This window comes from Bombus terrestris, chromosome 4, assembly GCF_910591885.1.
Source record: "Bombus terrestris chromosome 4, iyBomTerr1.2, whole genome shotgun sequence".
NCBI classification, from domain to species: domain Eukaryota; kingdom Metazoa; phylum Arthropoda; class Insecta; order Hymenoptera; family Apidae; genus Bombus; species Bombus terrestris.
This window is the reverse complement of record NC_063272.1, coordinates 10,460,299-10,484,666: the sequence shown is the minus strand read 5'-3', so window position 1 is coordinate 10,484,666 and position 24,368 is coordinate 10,460,299. Positions and strand designations below refer to the sequence as shown.

Here is a 24,368-nt window from a genome sequence, read left to right as displayed (position 1 = left end):
TTACTGCTCCGTTTCGTTGGACAGACTATAAATGTAAAATAGCAACTCGGTAGCTGTACGTCAATATGAAGTAGCAGTAGATAGCTTTCGGAGTAGATTAAGGTCTTTCCCTTTTTTTCTCAGATCGCTTTCTTGTTTGGAAGAAGATCAATTAACATTTACCAGTGTTCTTTATTTTTTATAAAATTCTCTAAATTCAACTAAAATCTGTGAATAAAATTTATTCTTTAAGCTGTGAAACATTTGATATTTCCTGTAATTCACACATATGCATATTGATTAATGTATAGTTAAGAATATGTTCATGTGATTTTCATTCATATCGTTCGATTTATTTAAATCCAGTGACCACTCGGCTGTCTTACGTACACCGTTTCTCGAGCGGACCGCCTTCCATCACGGCGTGCTCGCAGCACGCTCCAAAATCGATATGTAAATCGGCGTTAGACGGATGAAATGGTGAGTGACGCCTGGCAAGTGTTACATCAGATTAAACCGATTGCGTTTCTACACGATCGTGTGCACACTGACCGCAAGCTTTAAAGCCGTTCCGTGACACGCTCTCTCCTTTTGCCGCAAAGCAAATTCATTTTCTACAAGAGATAATACAAACCTACAAAGACATTTGATTATCATACAATCGGTATACAGTGTCGATAGCCGATAACTCGCGTACTTATATAAAAAGAATCACAAAAGTCTTCCTACTACATTAAAAAAATTAAAGTATACAAGTTGGTATACCTTGAATCGAAAGTAACAAAATACGTTCGATCTTTTCACTAATTCATTTTCACCTGTTCCTGTCGGCTTGAAAATAAATATTAATGCCGGTACTCGACTTTTTGGATAGCCTGTAGAGCGTGCTCGTCGCCCCCTTCTTCCGAGACCCAAGAGGTGAGAAGGATACACAATAAGGCGCGCAGTCGGCGAGTACAGTAGTGTTGCGTTAACTGGCCGCGGTTTGCTTCGTTAATTGTCCGTCACTATCCCCTCCATTTCTTCAAATTGTGTTCGTGAAGTGAGCCCATAAACCTGAGCCTCTGTTATAAACAAATGTGTTAAATATGGATATATTGAGTATTGTAATGTCGCGTTAATTGACCAGAGTTTTGCTTCGTTAAGTGGCCGTCGCTATCCCCGCCAGTTTTGACATTGTGGAGTGAGCTTCTGGTGTTACTATCAGTGGAAGAGATATAGTGAGATCTTAAAATTAGTCAGGTGTTAAAGTTTACATGTTTTAAGAATCGAAACAAGTAGTCTAAGATGTTTTGAGAGAGATAAGGACTCAGAGCCTTGGCCAGGGCCGTACGATAGCAATTCAGAACTATTTCTTCCTTTGCAGTATATTTAACAAAACATTTTGTCTTGCGAAGGAGAGCGATTACATTATATATTTCTAGTTTATGTTCTAAAGTTTCAATTCTATGATAAATCGTAATTTTCGTAAATTTCGAAAAACTTACACGGGTACCTGCGTACTAGGAAGATGCGTACGGCCCTAGGTGCGACTAGATCAATCGGCGTACCCACTCAACTCTTCAATGCGTTGATACTAGAGATTTTCAATTTTTCATAGAAATTTATAGATTTTTAGAGATTGGAACGTTCTTTTCCATTCCTTTCTCTTCCATTAAGTACTTTTTTTTATGTCTTTCAATATTTTTTATATGAACCACTGATACTAATCTTAATTTATAACCTCGCTACATCTAACAATAGAATATTTGTGTAATAAACCAACGTGTCGGATATCAAAATTTTATACAATTAGAAATATCTTTCGATAACTGATCAAATAGCTCCCGACTCGTAGCCATTTAGCGAAGCACTACTGCAAAAAGGTTGCGCTTTCTACTCACGAGCAAATGAGCACTCGACGATGCAGCAGTCCTCTGCATTTATACGCTAAGAATGTGTAATTCGCTGATCGTATAAAACGAACGTGGTTTAATGGGAACGTGTATGATATTCGTTTGATTTGTGGTATCGCGGAGACGGAGCGGTCGAGTGGCGTGCTCTCGTGTTTACATGTTGCACGCACGTCAAATCGATACGTCGTATCCATGTGTGACTGGCCTCAGTGAGTGGATTACGAAATTTGTGTAGGACGGAAGGGTTCGCACGTGGTTTGTAATTGTCCATTACGTTCTGTGAATGTTCTTGTTTGGCGTTTAGGTAGACGGACGGCCTATAACAACGGACTTGGGAAATACTTGGTAAATAGGTGGTAGTAAAGTACTTACGAGTGAACGAAGAGGCGTTGATAAAAAGATTGTCAGTTGGAGATACGGTGTCGGAGGTGGACAATACGAAACGAAAGCTTCTATGGGATATAATATTGCGAATTGGGAAATGATACGCACGAGGGAGGAATTAGTGGAGAAATTGGGCCTGGACGCCGCGGATGACACTCATACTTTATTGAACAATATGGTAGACGTCAGAGCGTGCTACAAACCAAATGGAAAAGTAAGATTTTTTTGCATCAAATGTTTTTTATCCCCGTTTATGTCAGTTTATGTGAATGCATGCTCCCGATATTGTGTTAAGTGTAATTGTTACGTCTTTGTTTGAGCTTCAAACCAACTAAGTAACGTTTCAGCTGTTTTTCATAATCGGTTTTATATTACCATTAACACATTAGCAGCCGCTGACGTAATATACGATACGTTTTTTTTTTTGTGGCTGAAGTAAGACTAAGTGGGTCGATTATCAATGACTCTGAGAAATTTTTTGAATTTATTTGAATTAATATGTAACAAGCGATACAATATTTCGAGAAAAAGTCTTCAAATTCTGTTGCTCAATAGCATAGACTTATTTCAGAATTATTGGCCCTAATGTGTCTTTGAATTATAAAACCTATTTAACTTAAATGAAGTTTATTATCGATACCAGCGGTATCGATCCGATTTACAAGTACTAACGAGCATTGTGTACTGGTCACGTAATCCATAAAGTATGTCGTTAACCTTTGTTTGTAAATCAAGAAGCATTTAAAGCGTTCTACTTTACCGTTCGACTTGATTTAAGGAAATTGCTATTGATTAGCGTTCACGATGGGGGATAAGAGCCAGTTCCACTTTTTAAGGATGTTGTTCATTAACTTTATAATAACTGATCATAATAATTCAGCAAGTAAGTTGAAACGTAAATAATTAATTGAGTAGAACGTATCAGATTTAAACATTTGTTCGGCAAATAAAAGAGAACAGATTGCGAGTTCTCGAATATCGAATCGAATCGATACTCGAGCGTTCGAACGATTCGATTGCGTGTCTTCGGGTTTCGAGATCGAGATTTTCTGAATTCGAATTTGCAACTAATAATTCTACGAATTTAAACTGAATTTAACCCTTCAATTTTCAATTATTTTATAACACAAGCAAATTAACAAATTTTCCAGCATTGCGTCATAATATAACGTATGAGAGTTCGAAGGTTAACTTTTCCATCGAAATTATCGAACTGAGACTTTCGATATTACTTTCTCGATCGAATATTATACTCTATACGATATTAGTTATACGCCATATCTAAACACGTGTCTGACGCAATCGAAACTCGCAATCTGCCACCCCAATTCCCACCTGATCCCAATTATCTCCATTAAACCTATACTTTTTTATGCTTTCGCCGACTTTATTGCATCCCATTAGTATCGTGCATCAGGCAAATATCAAGTGTACCTGGCTCTTTCCTTATATCTGATGCAATAGCACGCTAATTGCATGTTCTATGCATGGATCCATAGCTATTGTTAGGTTAAGCCCGCGTCTCAGCGTGTGTCCTTAATGACGTCAATTTCGAAACACTATGCAAGTTCGAATCACTTTGAACGTGATTCGGTACTTAAAACTGTTGAAAGTCTTGGTAAGTCTTGAAGTTGTTAGGTTAGTAGACTCAACTCTCTCACCTATACATGAAATATATGTTAATACATATATAGAATAAAATATAACATGTATAAAAGATTTAATCCATCATGATCTTTAATTCTAACCCCTTGCCTCGTAATACAGTCACCTCAGTGATACAAATTATGATCTCGATTTGACAAGAAACAGGTTACATAGCAAAGTTGAGGCTGAATCCTAACTTTTCTCTCAATTCTTCAAACTGAGATCAATAAATACAAGTACCATATAATATTTCAATATTTTACATTTGATACAATTTCGAAGACTATGATAACTAATACTTATTTAAATAGCTACTAAAAAAAAAAAAAAAAATCCTAAGGCAAATGATAAAAATCTCAAAATTTCAGATTTATCAAATTCCCAATATTAGAAGCGATTCGACATTTTCGCTATGTGTACATATTCCAAGTTGTTTGAAGTGTTTTAGAGCACATCCCATGTTTCCTGTCTATCTGTCTGTGTTTCTCTCTCTCTCTGTCTCTTTCGATTCGCAATCACCCACGCGCTACAGTGACACACAGCGGTTTAGCAAGAACAACGGAGCAGTGACAACGCGTGACAACATATGCGATCGTACGAAACGTCACGTTGCTGCATTAAACACGCACCGACAAGCGCGTGCCACGTGATATACTCGGCTGGCGGCCGCTATAAAACCATGGCTAGGAGTCAGTGCTGGCTCGGCGACTTTCGCGATCTAACGCGCGCGCCTGGAACTCCGACACGATCGTAGGTATAACACGCGCCGTTTCTTTCGCGCCGGGCATCGTCTCAATGAATCTACGTTGCGTGACTGCGCACTCGAATTGCCCGTCGTTCTTCTATCCACGATGCGTGCGAATTGTTCAAATCTAAGCGTATGTCTTTTTCATTCTAATCGCTTAGGGACATAATACAAGTTAAGTTAATTTTCATCTTGTGTACTATTTATTTTCTATTTCGTTGTAACTCGAATCTCATATTAACGCTTAACATTATCAGGTCCAGCCAGACGATCGGTATCAAAATGTAATTTAAAATCGTACATATTCATTGTTATTACTCTCGTTCATCTAACTCGATTAATCAACTTCTCAATTCTGCTTAATATAAAAATTTACATAAAGTTAACGATAAATTAAATTATATTTTGAAACGGGTCGTTTGATCAGGTCGGATAAGGTTAGTGTTAATATCGTATTAGTTTGCTTTATTCGAAAACGCGTATATTTGTATAGTTGTACTCTTTCTTTTCTATATCGTTGTAACAGAATTCAAGAGCTTTGGAAATATTTGGAAATATCGCTAGATCGATAGTGAAAATATTCGAGATCTTCTCGACAGAATTTTTAGAAGAATTCGGTCAGAAAATAAAATAATAGTTGATGATCTATTAACGATTATTTCGTTGATCGGTCCTAATCAATTATCGACGCTAATCAGTGAATCAGAGACCAATTTTAGTCGGTTCTAAGAAGTTTGTATTTAGAAGGGTTGAAGATAGCAATAGTTTTTGCACAATAGTATACTATAATATTGATAGATGAATCAACGTTCCTGGAACTTAAATGACGAATCTTAGAGTCTTTTGTGTGCATCTAAAAAAATGAAAAGGAGATACGCTAGTTAAGGACAATCAAGCAACTACGTAAATAGATAAAGATATAAGGAACAAAAGATACACGTACGTGATAAAATAAAAAGCGAAACGCAAGTTGCGCGATAGATTTTTGAGACGCTCTTTATTTTCCAGCTACCTACGCACCTATTCTCTTCTAACACTGCTACTTTCTTTGGCTCATTCTGAATCCAATCGTATTCTTCTATTCTAATAATCAATAATCAATAATCAAAAAGAAAAATCGTTGTTAACCCCTTGTCTTATTATTGATTATTTATTACTTTAATATTGTGTTTGAAATAAAGTATTAAACTATTATATACAACTTCTATTCAACAAATCTATTATATATATACATAGATTCTCTTTTTAGAAAGCTTCTCAACATAAAGTAAACATAGGAATTAAAATAGAACTTTGATACAAATAGAATCTGCATCTCATTTAATTTACAATATTTAATCCATGTTCGTTCCATAATTCTTTACGATAAAACTAATCGCGCATTATATCGAATTTAACGTGCGATTACACCGCGAGTGTGATTCCACATTATAAGATAAAGGGGTTTCGTTCAAAAGTCTTTCTGTTTGTTAAAACTAAAAGAAGATCGAGACACAAAGGCTTGAGGATGGTAGCAGAGTTAAATACGATTAAAACACATGCGGGTGGATGGAAATTACGCCACGGGAGACGCCGGTTCTTTTTTCCTTTTCTTCTTCTCTCACTCGAGCAAAACCGGACAGCGGAAGTCAGAGGCTGCCGTCGAAGCGCGCGTTACTGCCACACGATAACGACAGTAAAAAAAAAGGGGTGATTCGTCGGATCTATCGAATATCATCGATCGATCGTCGAGAGTAGTTACCGCTTATCGAGCCTGTTCAAAAGTCACGATCGTGAGAAGTGCGCATTAACCGCGACCGAGTAACGTTACGAACGCGTGCCTTTTTATTCTCCTCTTCTGTTATACCGCTTCTTCTTTCTTCCTCGAGGCTGAGGCGTACGGGAAAGAATAGGTTGTTGCCACGACCGCTCGAGTATTAGGTTGGTACAGAAATAACGGCTGTTCCTTTGTTTCTCACTCGTAAAAAAAAAAAAAAAAAAAAAAAAAAAAAAAAGAATAGAATCCTTTCAATCCTTTCGCTATGATATACAGTGTACGCGTTTAAAATATTGAGTCATCATATGTTAGAAGTCTACGTTTTCTGTAGTAGTAGAATCATTTTTACGTTCGTTCATATTGATCACAGTGTAATTAGGTCGTAGATTTTTATGCATTAATGAGTGTAAATATGGAAAAATGTATAATAACGAGCAGAGATATAATCAAGAGATAAAACGGCAAATGTGAAATATATTTTACAGAATTGGAAAATAAGATTTGCATAAATACTTGCAATAGAATTTCAATTGATTATACAAAGTATCTAAATGTTCGTGCGAATATTCCTTCCATATTAATGACTCGAGACTCGCTACGGTCTTCGAATTTTTATGCCCTGATCTCATTCTTCTTCTAATAGGCGAAACTTTTTTAATATTTCAGAGTGTTTAACGTAGCATTGAAATGAAAGATCGACCGTGTTATTAACAATTCTTTCGGATGTTCTTTAAATCGCATCGAAGTTGACTCAAATGGTGTACATGATGATGCTGCTATCGGAAACTTGGGGCTTTTATTAGTTGCAAGACTATCGTAGCGAAAGGATTAATCCTTTCCCTTTTTCATCGCTCATTGCTTCCGGTATATATTTTCTTTTATTTTTCATCATCTCGTAACATCGTGCTTCAACGCGTATCTTGCGCAGTACGATTCTTAGAAAATTGGGACAAGTGTCTTTTTTTAGAAGTTTTTTTAATTGCGATAGCGTAATGGAGGTTTGAAGAGGATCGTTATTTTTGCATCAACCCGGTAGGAGCGTCGTGAAAAAGCATAAGATCGTCTTTGTCGACAAATCCTTGGCTCATCCTTCCCCTACCAAATATCGTAGAGACGACATTGATTTCGAAGCGTGACTCAAGCGGAGGCGTAATTCGAAAAGTTATTCCCGCGATGAAATTATGTAGTTCCTAATGCGGCCATTGAATATTCATCTTGCGCGTGATCAACATCAGACATCGCTGTTTATCCTTGGAGATTCTTAGGATAGCGCATTTCTTCAAGAACCGATTAATTTCTCACGTTTCAACCTTGATCAAATCAGCACAAAGAGATTACCTGAGTGAAAAAATCAAACGGTTACACAATTACAATCCGCAACATAGAAAAGACTGCATTATTTCTGCATCCACGTAACTTTTGTTTTCCCTCGTTCGCAGTGACTCATTGGAAGAATTAATTTCTTCCAGTCGACTATAGAGCAAAATACTCAATTACAGTCACCTTAAAGTCTCGCTAAATTCGACTCGTTTGAGCTTAAGTAACTTGAATTCAAATTACTTGAGACGAATGCTTAATGTAAAAATGGATGCATAAAGTGAATTTGATTTGGGCAATCTATGTGAACGAACGCGAGAACTAGAGACAACATTACCTGATGATTGTTTTATGATTTTCAAGTCGAGGAATAGTTGGAAGAATCTTGGTTCCCCTCGAAGCTTACGTGCAAGGATATTTCAAACAAAACAAAAGGATCGTCCAAAATATTCTCCATCATTCCTCAGGAATGTAAATGCGTTGAAAGGTAAATGAAAAACGTTCGTTCCATTATTATACATTAAGCGTGAACCAGCCTTGAGTTTGATAGTAATTGAGTATTGTATCTTATCGACTCTTCATAATGATTCTTCGTCACGCTTCGAAATATGTTACGAATATTTAATTTCACCACGGATAGAAGAGAAAGAGAAGAAAGAGAAGAAGAAATTATTACAGGAAAGAAGTACATAGATGAGATACATCGTTACGACTCGGCGGCCTCTTAACGACTCGCGCGTTTGATTCGATGATCTCGTAATTAGACGGGCCTCGTGTGGTTCCCTTTTTGTTTCTTCCAGTAAAGCGAGAAAATCTTGACGCCGTTTGCACAGCGAGCGCGAGTTTCCAACTAGTTGAATATCCTCTCCTACTTCGCATGCATGGGTCCTGGCTTGTTCAATTACTACGTTCCTGTTGTGCACTGTCGGCGATCATCGTCTCACCGCGCACGTGTACCGGCTGCCTGAGGTCTGATTAGTATCAGAAATGACCAACGATAAACAGGTGAGTGCTTTCGGTGTTTCGCGATCGATCTTTCTTTTCTTTAAGTTTCCACTTGCTGAACACGAGCGTTCTACGGTAGTTCGATGTTACTTCGACATATTACAGCATCGAACCGAATCCTTTAAGATTTTTTAAATTTAAAGCTCTGAAGTCTAAATTATTAATTCAAATTTTTAAATTAATCCTTTGAATCCTACCTTCTGTATCGGATCTGCTGTTTGGTTCAGCTTCTTGCATCTATGAATGAGACGTCTCGCGTGTTCGTACTTTGTTAGAACGCGAGTTATTTCGTTCAAATACTTCATACTTTAAAGACTACTTTCCTGTCAGAATATTTTCTTCAGGCGAAGAACTTATAAATTGCGATATTTATAAACGACAAACTATCAATGAAAGTGAAATACTAATTAACGAATTTTCCCTCGCTTTCTAACGAATCTTGAAATTCTAAATACCTGTTACGATCTCTATTGAATTTTTTTTTTTTTTTTTTTTAGAAGAATCTTTTTTAAGATACACATCGTTCATTGAAAGTACGATAGCCACACGAACCATTGGTATCTACCGCTATATCGTGTCGCGTTAACTTCGCATAATACTGGTCATGTCGAAGCTCTAAGAACGCAAGTACTATTTATTTGAGACCCTTATTCGCAGGTCGATACCACGACAGGTGAATCTAGAACGCAAAAGAAGAAACATACTTTTACAAACTTAGCGTGTCAAGCTGCTTGCTGTCTTCTCAGCCATAATGATCAATGAAAAACGAGTACAAGTGTCGTATTACTGTTCCACCTGATCTGTTGTTTACTAACGTTGTCATTTTTCTTGAATTACTAATGCGTAATGAATAGCACCAAAGCAGAAGCACAACACGGTGATACATAAAAGTGGTCGTACGTCTGAACAGATATGATTGTTTCTTTTGCATTATTCGAATAAATTAATCGTCGATCTACTTTAAATAATTGCACTAAATAAGACCTCGTATTTGGACGAAAGTAATTTAAAGCAATTCGAACTGTCTTCTGTTCTAGATTGATTTGTTCGTAAATTCGCCTACGACTTATCAATCAATGGTACTTTAGACTTTAGAGTTATCAGACATCCAACTACCGAGAACACGTTCGATTACTTTTTAAACGTATTTGTACAACGAATTGTACGAAATTTGCACAACGTCTACGACAAACCAACAGCACAGTTCATCTCTATTTTGTACCGTAGCCTCTCGAAGCTGCTGCGAGTGAAAGGTTGTAGAAGAAATGGCACAACGAATTGAGATATTTTCGTACTCTTTCCGCACGATGCACCACACACATGTACATACTCGTGTTCAATTACTTTTTCCTTTTATTTTCCATCTTGTTTGAAGCTGTTTTACATTTTTCACGCGCATACAAGTTTCTTTTATCAATCAGAGAGCTTCGTTTATCGGAATTCTATAAAGATCGAACATTTATAGGATAATTCGACGATTTCTTCTATATATAGTTTCATATATAGTTTCATAGATATTCGAACGTTAACTTTCGAGAGTAATCGAACGCTACGTTCCAAGGCAAAACAGATCGTTGAATCGTTGTAATATTTTTGGAATCATCGAAATAACATACGGATTTACCGATGTTCGGAAATTTCAAAAAATTCCTCCTGCTATAATTGCAGTTACGTTATGAGAATTATGCTTGATTTATGTTTCTATGTTGCCAGGATTTGCAACACGTCCAAACTCAAAGAAGATAAAATGTCAAAGAAAATTATAAAATAAAATGTCAGTGAAAATTTCACATGTTATTTTATTAAACAACGTGTAATATCTTTTTCGTCTGTCGTAATTTGAACAACAGTATCGTCGCATTAGCTATTTAAAAAAATCTATCTCGAAAGATTTTATCAAACGCTAAGCAAAATTTCATTCCGACAAATGGAGCTCTGCGATATTTGCATGATCGAGTGGAAGACTGCAATTTTGTATTATAATGGTATCTCGTTTCGTTTGATGGATATAGGTATATGATTTTGCAATTGCATTGTATATTTTGAACATTTCAGCAGAGTCGTAACATTTTGATAGCACCAGGCACGCGCGTATAGCGCTCGTGTGACCCTAATTGGCATTAGCGTGCCACAGAATTATTACTCGCGAATAGCAGAACCACGGGTGACAAATGATTTCCAATTACATCGACGATCATATGATATGGTCGATCGTTCGCGTTATTTATCGAAGCTTACGATACCGATCAATTTCTCGAAACTCGTATTTCACCTTTTTCCGTCTTTTTCCACGAATATTTGTCGTTCCAAGTTAAAGCGAGGAAATTCAAATGTTTGGGGTTTAATTAAAATCGATCTCTTACGATAAAGCTTCTACGCTTGCATTTGCTTTCTCGAAACGTTCCTTCCGTTCACACCAAAGCTAGAAAACGTAGAATTTCCCTGGATGATGATATACAAATTCTATACATTAGATTCTATAGAATTAATCTGCAAAGCTGATAACTTAAAGCGAAGATTGTGCCAACAAATCTGATTGTATTAGGTTTTAATCCAAAGATCCTGGTGATTTTGAATTTTGCGAATCAGTGAAGATAATCGATGGCATCTTATGAAGGCTATGACTATTGGACTCTGATTTAGAGATTTCGCTCACCCATTCTATCAATCATATCAAATCCTCAACAAACATGATTCAGTGCGTTTTTCAAAAGCAAAGGAGAAACGCACACCTGACAATAACCAGATTATACGAGCTTATACCGGCAAAATAAGAAATCGTTAAATCGTATGATACAAAAGGCCTTGAACGTTCCACGATTTTTTAATTCCTTATTCCTGGAATCTCTTAATCAAAAGCGGCGACCACAATCCTAAATTCGTAAAACGATCACCCTCGATAAAATACGATCGCGTTGATGTGTAACAATAAAATGAGAAAAAATGGTGCAGAGACGTTTTTATTATTATTGACGCAGCATGATCGTCGTATGACGCGTGTAAAAATGACGTAAACCCACGCAAAAGTGTAGCCTTACACGCCTTCCGAACGTCCAAAAGAATTATCGAAACGATCTTTTGTTGTCCTTGATACTATACGATCGTCGTTTAAACTCTTCATCTCTTCTTCAGTCTGCAGAACATCCTTCTTCAATACCTTTTTATCCTCCTCGATACGATACAATCGTAGCGACGTACGCGAAAAACGACATGAAATTTTAACTTCGGAATCGTAGCGACGTAGACGAACGACGAAAAGCGACAGAGATTCGTCATAGTCTTCGGTATCTTCCTACTTACTGATTCCTATTGATGCTTCGATTATCATCTTTTATATCTACGAAGAAGGTCCGTACGCGTCACGATCGTGATCAGGAAAAAATAACACAAACACGTACCGTTAATCGAGGCCTACGGCTAGAATTTCGCAGGCACCGAAACGCGAGTTCGTTCGATGAGTATTTTCTTCGCCATTGCAAAAAAAAGTGGCATAATTTGCTCTGTCTCGCCGCGCTACGTTGCTCGCCACGCGCACCACGCGCGACCAACTCCAAAGATTTCACATCGCGGTGATTTTATGCGGGCACAGGTGAGATTCAGACGTCAGAATATATTTAACATGGAGACTGATATCTCCGTTACTGGTAAAACAACGTTGAAATTGGAAATTCATCCTATTTAATATCGTTATCCTATACGGTACGTCGATATACCAATGATTCGCTAATAAAGTTCAGTATCTTTCGTAGGAGATAAGAGCTGATAAATTCAAGGCCAAGATTTAACGATCAATGGTATTAGTGTTCATTCATGGGTGACAGTGGATTCTTTCGAAACTGTTTTACTTCCGAGAAATAAGGAAAAGAGAATAATTATAGAATTAATAGGAAATTTCTTCGACTGAAATAAAGAAGAATCTTTCGGACAAAGATCTTTTTTTCCGAGAAAGAAATCTTATTCGTTCGAAGAGCAACTGAAAAATAAGATCGATCCAGAGATTAAGAATTCATAATCTAAAGACCGATAAATTTGATTCACGAGATACGTTATAGTTTCTCAGATCTTTCCTAGAATTCTCAAAAGGAACCGTAATATCTTTCATTAATCCATCAAGAACGATAAATATTTTTCTGACGTGTAAAAGTAACTGAACTCCATGGTGAAATTTGAAGATACTCTACTGGAAGATTTATATCTGAACTTATAAATTACAATGACTATACAACACTTAATCGAATATTGCAGAGGTAGTTAGAGTCGTATTTCACTTTAGAGCAAGATTATGATAATTCTGGTGATTCTACAGTACTCTAGGACTTCTAGCACCTCACGGTAATAGTTCAGAGTTAATTTGAAGATACTCTAAAAAGAAAACTATTTTCGGAGACTAAGAATCGTCGTTGCATAGACTTGATAGGAAGCGAAGAATTCGATAATGATAACAGAAACATCGAACGATGGATTGGTAGAACATTCGGACCACGAAACTTTCTTCTTCACGGTTTCTGAGCGGAGAGAGTCTCAGAAACGCATAAACACGTTCCGCTCGTCGTGCTATTGACCTTGCTGCGAGTAATCGTTGGTGCAAACGTTAATGACGAACTGCAACGATCAGAGAGGACCGTGTCGATCTCCATTTAACGCTGTGCACGTTGCTCAAAAGTAATTGGTTCAGCTGCACCGTTAATAACGATCCTCCTTACGCGGTAACCGGTTAACAAGCGATTCCTTTGGTTCAATCTTCGGTAAAAATACTCGCGGATAAATAGTTCCTTTAATGTTCCATCCTCCATCGATTGTCATCAGGATCACCATCTTTCAGCTTCAGTTTTGCAAGAGGAATTAGTTAGCTAGAAATTGAACAAAGCGGTTAGAAAGTCTTTTATCTTCTTTAACCGAAGAGATAAGAAAAACAAATGATGCAAATGATAAAATCTTGAATTATAAATCAAAAACGACACCACAGACCTTTCCAACTGTTTCGTGCCGTTTACAACCGACATGTTCAGTCGCGAATAAAATTGAACTCCAATGGAATAATATGCTGCTAAACATAAACGTCTGGAAAATCATTACGAAGTCTTCTAAATGAACACAGACGTCGTATATCGTTCCTTGTATTTTTCTCGTCTTTTTGTGCGAACAAACGGCTGCTTGTGCTATGTCCCTCAATTAGCTTAGAGTTCGAACAAATTTTAAGAAGATCGTTTGGAGCGGCTATTAAAAATTGGGAGAGATTGGTCCTCGGAAGAAGACACTCAGACACCTCAAGGTTAGCTGCAAGATCTGCTTGGAAGGATGGTTATTCTCGTCTTAAGTTCATCGACCTATCAACAACGTAGCAAAGTGACTTTACACGTTGTATCATCGGCTTCTACTTGAGAACTGAGAGAGATTTGCAATTAAAAATGTCCTCTTGAACAACGTTTTTGTATATTCCACTACAGTCCTCTCGCGATTCTCTGCTCTTTAATTCTTTATTCGTTGTCTCATAAGCTCTCTAATTGCAAGAATAATATTTTTCTGAAAATTAGAAGAGTAGTAGAAAAAACAGGGCTTTCGATATTGCAAAAAAAAAAAAAAAAAAGAAAAGAAGAAGATACAAGAAAAGAATTCTGAAGCAGAGACAGGATAGAGTTCATTAAAAACCCCAAAATTGGAACTTTTAAATCTTCAAAGACTCGTATCATCTGAATAATCCTAATCCTTGATACTTAGTTCATAGACTCTTCGTAATATTTTCACGCTTCCACTCATATCCAAGATCCAGGACAATATTTCAATTCCTAGCGTTATCACGAACTTTCATCTGTTCCGCTAATTTTTTTCTTTTCTTTTTTCTTTCCACTGATGCTAATTCAACGTTCATTTTTTCCAGTCGTGGTTCCGTGGCGTTCGAAGCAGCAAATTTCGCCACGTGTACGGCGTACCGGCAAAACGGGAGAAATGCTACGACAATATCAAGATCACGAAGAACGCCCACGACTCGCAATTCTGCGCAGTGAATCCCAAGTTCCTGGCCATCGTAACGGAAGTGGCTGGCGGCGGAGCATTTCTAGTTTTGCCGCTCGATCGCGTGAGTTATCTTTCTTGTTTATCGAGTTATCGATACGCTGTTCTTTCCAGACGAATTAACTTTGCCTGATAGTACGTACATCGGTGAGGCTGTTTCATAATGATCGACCGACTGTTCAAGTATATACTATCGCCCGAAAGTATCGGATTCCTTGGAAAATTCCAAGTTACCAAATGAGCAATAATAAGCAAGCATCCATATACGTGTCGCTTGGAAAATTCATAGAGAAATTTACATAAGAAAAGTTGGAAAGAATATATATCTGCTCACGAAAGTATTCCAACGTCTATAGACGCCTTTTACGAATACACGTTGTGTATAGACTGCGGATTTTTATGCATTTGTAGGAAAGTGCAAAGTTCTACAATATGCACATAACATGAAGAAATACATGAAATATCCAAAGTATAGCGCCTTCTATAAAACGCTTGGTAGATAAAACAATCTTCTGCCGAGGTTTTACTTGTTTCATTATATTTCCAAAAATGTAAATTTGCATAAAAATCCGCTGTCTAATTGCAGTTACCAGTTGAATTCTTAAATTTCATTAGCGCGGTTATGATTATACTAGAAGCATAACTTTCCAAGTAAAATTTAAGACCAAGCTATAAATGTATATAACATATATGCAGCGTACATCGATACAAATAGCGTGCATATCGGATGCTATTTAAAACAAAGTTCTTCTTGATGAATAGTCGAAGAAGTTGAAACGCATAGAGATAAAGATGCATGCAAATGATTTATTGAATAAGATTGTTCGATCGTTTAATTAATGACTTATTATGGTTGAATGTTTCCTCTTTTTATCTTTCAGACTGGCAGACTGGATTTTAATGCTAGTAGAGTGACTGGACACACTGGACCGGTTCTGGACATCAAGTGGAATCCGTTTAACGATAACATCATCGCTTCCTGTTCCGACGACTGCACTGTACGATCGTGTTCCTAGTTTTATGTACCGTTGCTTAAAATAGTTGGCGATATTTATTGATCAAAGATTACTGGTACAGTGTTAGGTATTGACTATTAGATAAAATTGTATGGACTGATAAAGAAGTAGATCGTATATGTACAGTTACGATATTTCTTGTAAAACTCAGCTTTCTACGAAGTAAGAATTTTCTAATGGAAAACGAAATCTTTGCCAACTGGTGGCCTGTCGCCGTGACAAATTACTACCATAAGCGACTGAATCGTAGACCGTGTGGCATCGACCTTCCGGTCTGCTATTCAGCATCTAGACGATACGATGCTTTGTTTAAGGCTGGAACTCAACACTTTGTACTACTTGCAAGATATATTGTTTCTGTTATCTACAAAAGACGACGTAAAAGATAGCAAAATGCGGTTTATTTAGTAATCTGTGTTTACGATCTTAATTCAAGAATTATCCATATCTTGTTTGTTCTGACACTCTTAAATTGAAATTGTGAAATTTCCTTTGCTTTGAGCCGTTTGCGAATCTAAATAATTACGTAAAAGTATCGAATGGAAACTCTTTAGGTATTTCAAAAATATAACGTTTTAATGATTTTGTAAGCAGCCTATCTATATTTTGCGATATTCTTCTTATTGTCAATCGTAATTTCAGATAAAACTGTGGCACATTCCTGACGGTGGTATATCACGAAATCTGACCGAGTGGCTAGTTGAGTTGCAAGGGCACAAACGTCGTGTCGCGTACATAGAATGGCATCCTGTTGCTGAGAACGTGCTTTTCAGCGCCGGCTTCGATCACCTTGTTATCGTGTGGGACATAAATAAAGGAGAGGCTGTCAGTGTCATCGATAGGCATCCTGACGTCATTTATAGTATATCATTGAATCGAGACGGTAGCTTGCTGGCGACAACGTGCAAGGATAAAAAATTGAGGGTTTTCGAGCCAAGATCTGGCATCGTGGTTTCTGTATGTATCCACCGATCACGTTTGCACATCTTGTAATTATCGTTTTCTTGAAATTTACTTCAATAAATATTTCTATTGATCGTCCGTTGAACAGGAAGGAGTCTGCCATGCCGGAACAAAAGCTAGCAAAGTGGTTTTCCTTGGTAGCTCTGGACGTCTTCTTACGACTGGCTTCAGTCGTCACTCCGACAGACAATATGCCATTTGGAGTCAGCATGATTTGAACGTACCATTGATATGTGAAACTATCGATTCCTCCAGTGGAGTAGTATTTCCATATTATGATAATGACACCAATATGGTGTATCTGGCGGGAAAGGTAACAAATTATGTTGAAAAATTGTTATATTGCCAGTTACAGGTATTAAGATATCTGCTTGTTACATTTATTAGAAAATTCTAACAGATATTTCATTCTATTTGAACGAAACAACAAATTTATAATAACATAATAGATAATAATAAAAAGTAGAAACTAAAAACAGCGAAATTTATACTGTAATAGCAGGTGTCTTGATCCTTATGGTCGACAGTGTATACGTTGAGAATGAATATTTAATACTTTTCTTATTGTAGGGTGATGGTAATATTCGATACTATGAAGTAGTAAACGAGGCACCCTGGATGCATTACCTCAGTCAATTCATCTCTGGAAATCCCCAAAGAGGATTAGGTATAATGCCAAAGAGAGGCGTAAACACAGCCATCTGCGAAGTATTTAGATTTTATAAATTGCACGCGACTCGAGGAATGTGCGAGCCGATATCCATGATAGTTCCTCGAAAGGTGAATGCATTGAAATGTAACAAATTAAGCGAAACAAGTGTAATTAGGCACGGTGTAATTACCAAATACTTTCGCTTTTTAGAGCGACCAATTTCAAGAAGATCTATATCCTGACACTGTAGGTACTTGTCCAGCTTTATCAGCCAGGGATTGGATAAGTGGCATGAATAATCCACCAATTTTAATCTCTCTGAAAACCGGTACAACTGTTGAACTTTTCAACTTATTTTATTATCTTTTTCTCCTCCGTTGCTTGTTACTCTATGCTATTAATTAAATGTTAACAGGTGGTAGCATTACCACGCACAAACCACGAGTGTACAAACCACCGCAACTTCCACCGACAACCGATTTAAATAATAAGAAGAAATTCGCCTTTTTGTCTACCGAGACTGTACCGGATTACAGACCTATCGAGTTCCACGATATGTCAGAGAAAAGCCAAAAAACTTCTAGCAATCAAAGCACCAAGTTCCAACAGTTGCAACAAAAATTCGGCAATGTTGTGCTACAGGTAGAACTACCCTTTCTTTCAAGTTTTTATCTCCTTCATAGATTAGGCTAATTAACATGTTTTGCAGAAAAATATCATTTCCGCGCCACTGAACGATAATAAGGTCTTGGAGAATGTAGACATTCCTAACAACGAGGCGGAATTAAGATTAGCATTTGCCCGTCAGACTGACGAGTTACGATTGGTACGAAGGCAGCTCGCGAATAGTCAGTTACGCGTGAAAGAGCTGGAAGAGCAAATTCGCAAGCTTCAGCGTCAGTAAATTTTATTGAAGATCCTCAACGTATGCGCCGAGCAAACTTCCTTGTAGCTTTGTTGCTAGTTGTACGAGAAACATGGTACTTAACGAACAAATAACGCATACGTGTATTGTTCATGGCAATCTAAATGTCTAAGCTTTCGACGAAATTTGCACAAAAAGAAAAAGAAACAAAAAACAGGGACGGTGTAAAAGGATATTTAAAGGTGATCGAGAAACTTTCAGAACTGGAAACATACACTGATTATATATTAGTAACATACTAATGCAGTTATGTAATTCTCTCTAGTGTATCTTGTGAACGATATACGATGCATTTTTATAGCATTTCTCGTTTCTCTATACGTTATCTTCTCTCTTTGCAATTTCTCGTGTGGCGATCTTGTACCGTTGTTAGAAGAAAACGCAGCAATGAAGCAACAATAATTTAGTCAATTTTTTTAGAACGCAGTTCGAAAACATGTTCTGCTGTAGAGAAACTGAACAAAAAAAAAATGAACAAATGATTGTGATTTACACTATTGCCTTCACTATACAGACGAGTTTTTGTCTATATAAAATGTTGATATTTCTCCGAGATGCAACGTTTCATGTATGCAACTTTTGCACGTTTTAGCAAGTGTACTTCCCTTTTTGTCATACGAAGTTTAATACGTTTCTTTCGCTTGCACATCAAGATATAGATATACACACGTTACACCTATTATACGAATTTCTCCGTCTATCTGAGGAACTAATCTTTCATTTGAAGTTATACGTGCGATCATAACGAGGGAGAAAGATCAGCTTAATATAAAGATGTAAAACTTGGACAAAGTATTAAATGTTCAGTACATGAAGAATTGTACCTGTCTTGTGCATACGCACGTTTATCGTATGCGACTCGTTCTATATAGAATTGTCGTACATAGAGTGATAGATAAATACAGAGATATTTAGGAATTGCGTAGGGGATATTATGGACGCAATAAAAAAGAAACGGACATCATTCGGAGATTCGAAAAATAGCACAAGATGCAAGGACTAATTATGACTAATAATTAAAATTAAGATTTCCTGGAAACGAGAATCAGAGAAAAAGAGATAGTTGGTTGAATTTTCTGTAATACTTATTTTGTTCATTTCCTTCCAATGAATTTATGTATTAATATCTTGATATTTACAATCGTATTTATGTCGTTCGATTTGTTTCCTATACTGAATTAACGTTTATTTCTCGATGTTAATAGTCAGTTATATTTATGAATTCCATTATAATGGCTGTACATTAATCGATCAACTAACTTAAAACTATTATTGTGTTCTATTCCGTATACGTTCCGTTTTTCTTTTTTTCCATGCGTAAGGTAATATAACGACGGTGTATCTAGCTTATTAACGTTTAAGCTATCATGTATTATCGAGTGTATTGATCACTGCCACATTCACTGCCATGGTACCTGTGGCAATACAATGTTTTCTTTTTCAGCGAACACATGGCAGTGACGATATTTATTATACACTATAATTAGTTTCGAATCTTAGGCTGACACTTCTTTTATACAGTTAAATACATAGAACTTAATGTATATGCATAGAGGAAATTTTGTCAATCAGAGAGAAAGAAAGCAAATGAACCTAGAGTGATCAAGGATCGTTAATTAATTAAAAAAAAAAGGAAGAAAACAGTAGCAACTTTTTATTCACTTCTATTCATATTATTGTATATGCGAAATAATGCTGATATATGTGTGTCAAATTATATATTTCTAGGACCAACAAACCGGGAAAGAAATTGTTAGCCACAAGAAATTCTATTATTGCTTAGTAGCGATCAGATTTAGTAATGATTTATATACACTGTTTATACATATATATATATATATGTATTTTTCATACGATATATAGTTGTAATTTCGAGCGAAGAAAATGTAAAAAAAAAAAAAGGAAAAAAAGGAAGGAGAAAGAGAACTCGAGTGAATATTCTAACAATAACTAATATACATGCTTGTGTTCAGTGCACATCAATTATTGTAACAAAAACAAAAAAGAAAAAAAAGAAGAAGAAGGAAAGAAACGACACAAAATACGAACACAAAAAGAAAAATCATTACTGATGCGAGTTTTATCATATGATGAATGTTCAACCCGATTTACGAGAACTGATCATTAATACATGTAGCATGACGGCAAAATATCACTCCGAAATATTTCGCTCTGTGTTACATTTAATATTTTAAACACAGCCATACGTACAGTTAGAGAAATCATTAATCGTTGTGTTATCAAGGATAGTAGACTATGTATTGCGTTAGTCGTCAGGTATCTTAATATTATCGATATTATGCTCGATATTAGCCTGTGTGTGCGTTCTTTTTCTTTTTACAACTATAAAAAGACAACTTATTATACGATGGAGCTTGCATAAGATATGTGCATTTTTTGCAAAAAGACAAAGGGAAAGAATGATTTCCATTATAAAAACCGCTTCGCAATCAGTTTCGTAATCTTATAATCTTTGTATTACTCGACGAAGATCTTTTGCTTGACAAACACATTAATATGAACACGTGTATCGTCGTATTGAAAAATGCTATCCTATGTACCGTTCGCTATATAAACGTGGATATACCAAAGAACGTGCAAGTACCTTATTACGGATCGTCGTGAGACAATTTTGTTACCACCAGTTGAGCGACTATATCATATTATATTTATACTCAGAAAAACGAGTACGTGAATGTAAGACGAGTGGAGGATTCTCGTTTGATGAAAATAAAGAACAAAGCATTCGATCGCATTTATATTATCTTGTAATTCATACAGAATGTTCCTTAGTATCTAAATCTAATTCTAGAATTGTTCATGTTGTATGTTTAGAAAAAAAAGAAGAATTAAAAAAGAGAAACACAGTAGGTTTTCGTATCTACACTGTTCAAATATGAAAAAGATTCGTATTTTGTACAAAAATATACAAAAATAAGTAATCTAGATCTTTGTTAAATTAATAAAAAAAAAATAATATGGTAAAAAAATAACTATATGTAAGTACACAGCTTAATAGTTGTGTACGAATGGAAACTTAACGTCATTAAAATTCGGTATTAGGAATGGGTACCTTAATTGTAATTCATATTACGAACGTGTCGATTAATTGAAACTTATTAATAAATTCTAAACACTAGAATCTTTTTTTTGTGCTACGCAAGCCACAATTATTTTAGACAAGTATAAGCGTATTTGCAATTGTACAGTCGAAAAGAAATATTAAATCTATGACGACGCAGGTTAAATATAAATATAAAATGTGTTATTAACTATAATTATATTGGTAACTACTAATTAGTACCTTCGTTTAATATTTTGTTAAAAAGAGAAGGCACGTCAGTGTCATTTTATACAATTAATCGAGTGCAAATTGTTCCCCTAAGGTACGTCAAAAATTGACATTCCGTATTACTTCGTGCTAACACATTAAGGACGGAATAGATTTAAAAAACTGATTTTACATTTATCTTGAGTGCATAAAATATGCATTCAAAAGAATTTTATCGTATAAGAATATCTACCTTACGAAGAATAATTCGTAAACTACTAATAATCCAACTGGTACCATCGATGCGATATTTGGTATCAAAATGGCCGCTGGATTGCATCCGTCTCCGGTACAAGTGAAGATACAGGTTCGGTAACTTAACTTGTCACCCTGTTGTTTCACGTAATCGCAATAATTCCCCAGATCCAGTGCTGAACAGAATCGTTTCGTGCCTATTCCACCTATTTCAACATATATAGGAAAAATTGTTTGTTTCTTGTTTTATCTAGCAAAACCAAACGATATTAGCCCACACAAAAAACAATAACATGCGTTCGTATGGAAGATGTTAGGAATGTAGCGTGTTAATGCAAGCAACATGCAATATATTATTTGATTATTTATTTCTTATGGAATTGTTAAAGCATGACAATTTTCGTGAAATATATTCGTTTTTATCCATTTGTAAACATTTTCGCTGAAGTTTTGAAGGAAATATGATAGAATATTTTATGCAACAGAGATAAGGAAAATCTACTGGTGAACACTTCACATAGAAAACACACAAACATCGAGACACAATGTATGAACCTCCGAATCGTCCGACCGATATGATACAGTACTGTGCATCGTATACATGACTGCAGTTCGTTGGTTGTAAGGTACTTATTACCAAATTGCTATCTCCGCAACTCAGTTCTTCTTCCGACGTACACTGGTAGCAATCCAGACTGGTCGCTTAATCGATTGAAAAAGCATCGATTATAGATGTTTACTATTGCGCGCTTCAATTCATGGATTAATTAATCGATCCTTTCATATTAGAATAGTTGTATGTATTAATTTAGTCAACACATCTTTCAACATCTAACGACAAACTTTCATAATACAAGTAGCATATTAATATTAAATTATTATTAATTTTTCTTATTATATGTATACAGGAACAAACTTCTGCTTCTTTCTAGCTCAATTTCCTTACTAGATACAATAACAGAAGAATTAATAGTTTCGTCGTTATGCATTGAACCATCCCTATATGCAGATGTGACTTAAAACAATGTTAGTCATCTAAAAAAACAGTTCTAATGGAGATGATTATCGATCGTGCTTTGGTTGTTTCCGCATGCTTATAAACTGATAACGGCGATGTCGTTATATATGATTTAAGGTTAGTTTTCGTTTAAGAGTGTTAAGTTTCGCAACAAGATTCCCCTTTCCACGATATGTAACCTGAACTGCCGATATTGTTTTACCCTCGAATCGACCAGTGTGCTTCACACAATACTGCGCCTCGTAAACAGCATCGCAAGGCTGTGGTTTGATATCGATGTCGCTCGAGAGAAATTCGTTGCATTGGAAGGGGTCGGTGTTGTTTGTACTGACGCATTGATAACATTGTAAACTGTGCACTAAACGAAAAGAAAGATTGGGAATTCGATTTACTTCACGTTGATTCATAATTTTGTCAGCTAACTATAGACTAAATCAAACAATACTTTCCAGATTATAAAAAAACCGTATTCTAACCTAATAATTAAAACTAAATAATGAAATGACAGTACAAATATGTATATGTCTTAAATGTTTGTTTTAATCGTTAATTAATTACTTATTAGGAAAATATGATAAATTCATAATATTTAGTGTCCATGGAAAAAAATAATTGACCCAGATAACTTCTTATCATCTTGCGTTAAACTGTGAACTAATATGCATATAGTTCTCTCGGACGATGATAAATAAATTGTGTGATAAGAATTATATTTTTTACCACAGATTATATAAATTCATGAATAACGATTTGAAGACTAACATCGGTGGCTCGATACAATATCAAATTTTGTTTACCATGAAATAAACTAATAACTTCAAGCTGTCATTTAAGAATGAATACATATTCAACTAAATCGATCCTTCCGCTTGATCCTTATAAATCGATGTTATGTGTAACTTAATATTATGCCATCGCGCCTTTTAATAAAGAACAATGTGGAAAATTATAAATGCCCCACCCAAAGGACGCCACGATATTCACATCATCTATAGTTACGTGCATTAACCTTACCACTTTCGACGAAAAGCAGGAATGCCGCGAAAAATGTGTAGCTCCTAATGCCGCCAATGGCGCCCATTTCGAAAGATCTCTTTACCAAAGATAAAGCACAAAACACTTTTGATAACTGCAATGTAATGTTCTTATATGTTTGCTTGGAATCACTTGCTAAAACAATTACATCTGTACACAAGTCTAATTTCCGTTCGAATTTACAACCATCTGAATGAACGGAACAACGACGCGAAAGCGACTGACTAAGCTAGAGAGAGGACCATGCATAAAGAAGTAAGTAGTATGACGTAGCCGATCCGCTCCGACTTGAACCGAAAATGGTCGAAGTGAGTAGATCGCTCGATCTATAATCGATTTGTGAATCTTAATATCTTTTTATATCCAATGTTTAAAACATATTAAGAATGTTACTGAGGATAATTCGGTATTGTATATTAGTGTTTATTATATTTCTATTGTTTTGTCTTTACATAAATAATATATCATTCTAAAATTTATATACGTACGCATT

The 24,368-nt window shown here is 36.0% G+C and overlaps 2 protein-coding genes and 2 long non-coding RNA genes across 16 annotated transcripts; 2 read left to right on the top strand and 2 right to left on the bottom strand.

Moving 5' to 3' along the window:
- Nucleotides 1-345: 345 nt before the first annotated feature.
- LOC100647215 (coronin-2B) lies at nt 346-21,051 on the top strand. Of its 12 annotated transcripts, none has more exons than XM_048404917.1 (10): nt 346-459; nt 2,179-2,472; nt 14,607-14,804; nt 15,622-15,738; nt 16,399-16,713; nt 16,808-17,032; nt 17,290-17,499; nt 17,582-17,699; nt 17,787-18,013; nt 18,081-21,051. In XM_048404917.1, exons 2-10 carry the CDS (start codon nt 2,329-2,331, stop codon nt 18,273-18,275), a joined length of 1,749 nt encoding a protein of 582 aa, XP_048260874.1. In that variant the 5' UTR covers nt 346-459; nt 2,179-2,328; the 3' UTR covers nt 18,276-21,051. The 12 variants fall into 12 exon arrangements, with proteins under 12 accessions (XP_048260874.1, XP_048260872.1, XP_048260873.1 ...); XM_048404915.1 differs by lacking the exon at nt 346-459 and adding an exon at nt 776-897; XM_048404916.1 differs by lacking the exon at nt 346-459 and adding an exon at nt 902-1,021.
- Nucleotides 9,227-14,288, bottom strand: LOC110119234. Its single transcript, XR_002307653.2, has 2 exons — nt 13,697-14,288; nt 9,227-13,578 (listed from the first exon to the last, which is right to left on the bottom strand). It is a non-coding gene; the product is annotated as an uncharacterized LOC110119234 (long non-coding RNA).
- Nucleotides 21,042-24,214, bottom strand: LOC100647496 (U-scoloptoxin(05)-Sm1a). Its single transcript, XM_020862827.2, has 4 exons — nt 23,855-24,214; nt 23,043-23,198; nt 22,378-22,524; nt 21,042-22,028 (listed from the first exon to the last, which is right to left on the bottom strand). Exons 1-4 carry the CDS (start codon nt 23,919-23,921, stop codon nt 21,817-21,819), a joined length of 582 nt encoding a protein of 193 aa, XP_020718486.1. The 5' UTR covers nt 23,922-24,214; the 3' UTR covers nt 21,042-21,816.
- LOC125384853 lies at nt 22,480-23,150 on the top strand. 2 transcript variants are annotated; one of them, XR_007223666.1, is made up of 2 exons: nt 22,480-22,618; nt 22,755-23,150. It is a non-coding gene; the product is annotated as an uncharacterized LOC125384853 (long non-coding RNA). The 2 variants fall into 2 exon arrangements; XR_007223665.1 differs by having other exon boundaries at nt 22,494-22,618; nt 22,731-23,150.
- Nucleotides 24,215-24,368: the final 154 nt, after the last annotated feature.

Coding starts and splice junctions, on each gene's coding strand:
- LOC100647215 (XM_048404917.1), top strand. CDS start 2,329: ATGGGATATAATATTGCGAATTGGGAAATGATACGCACGAGGGAGGAA. Junction 2,473..14,606: donor GCTACAAACCAAATGGAAAA/GTAAGATTTTTT, acceptor CATTTTTTCCAG/TCGTGGTTCCGTGGCGTTCG. Junction 17,500..17,581: donor CCATGATAGTTCCTCGAAAG/GTGAATGCATTG, acceptor TTCGCTTTTTAG/AGCGACCAATTTCAAGAAGA.
- LOC100647496 (XM_020862827.2), bottom strand. CDS start 23,921: ATGGGCGCCATTGGCGGCATTAGGAGCTACACATTTTTCGCGGCATTC. Junction 23,199..23,854: donor CCTGCTTTTCGTCGAAAGTG/GTAAGGTTAATG, acceptor CTTTTCGTTTAG/TGCACAGTTTACAATGTTAT. Junction 22,029..22,377: donor ATCGGTCGGACGATTCGGAG/GTTCATACATTG, acceptor ATGTTGAAATAG/GTGGAATAGGCACGAAACGA.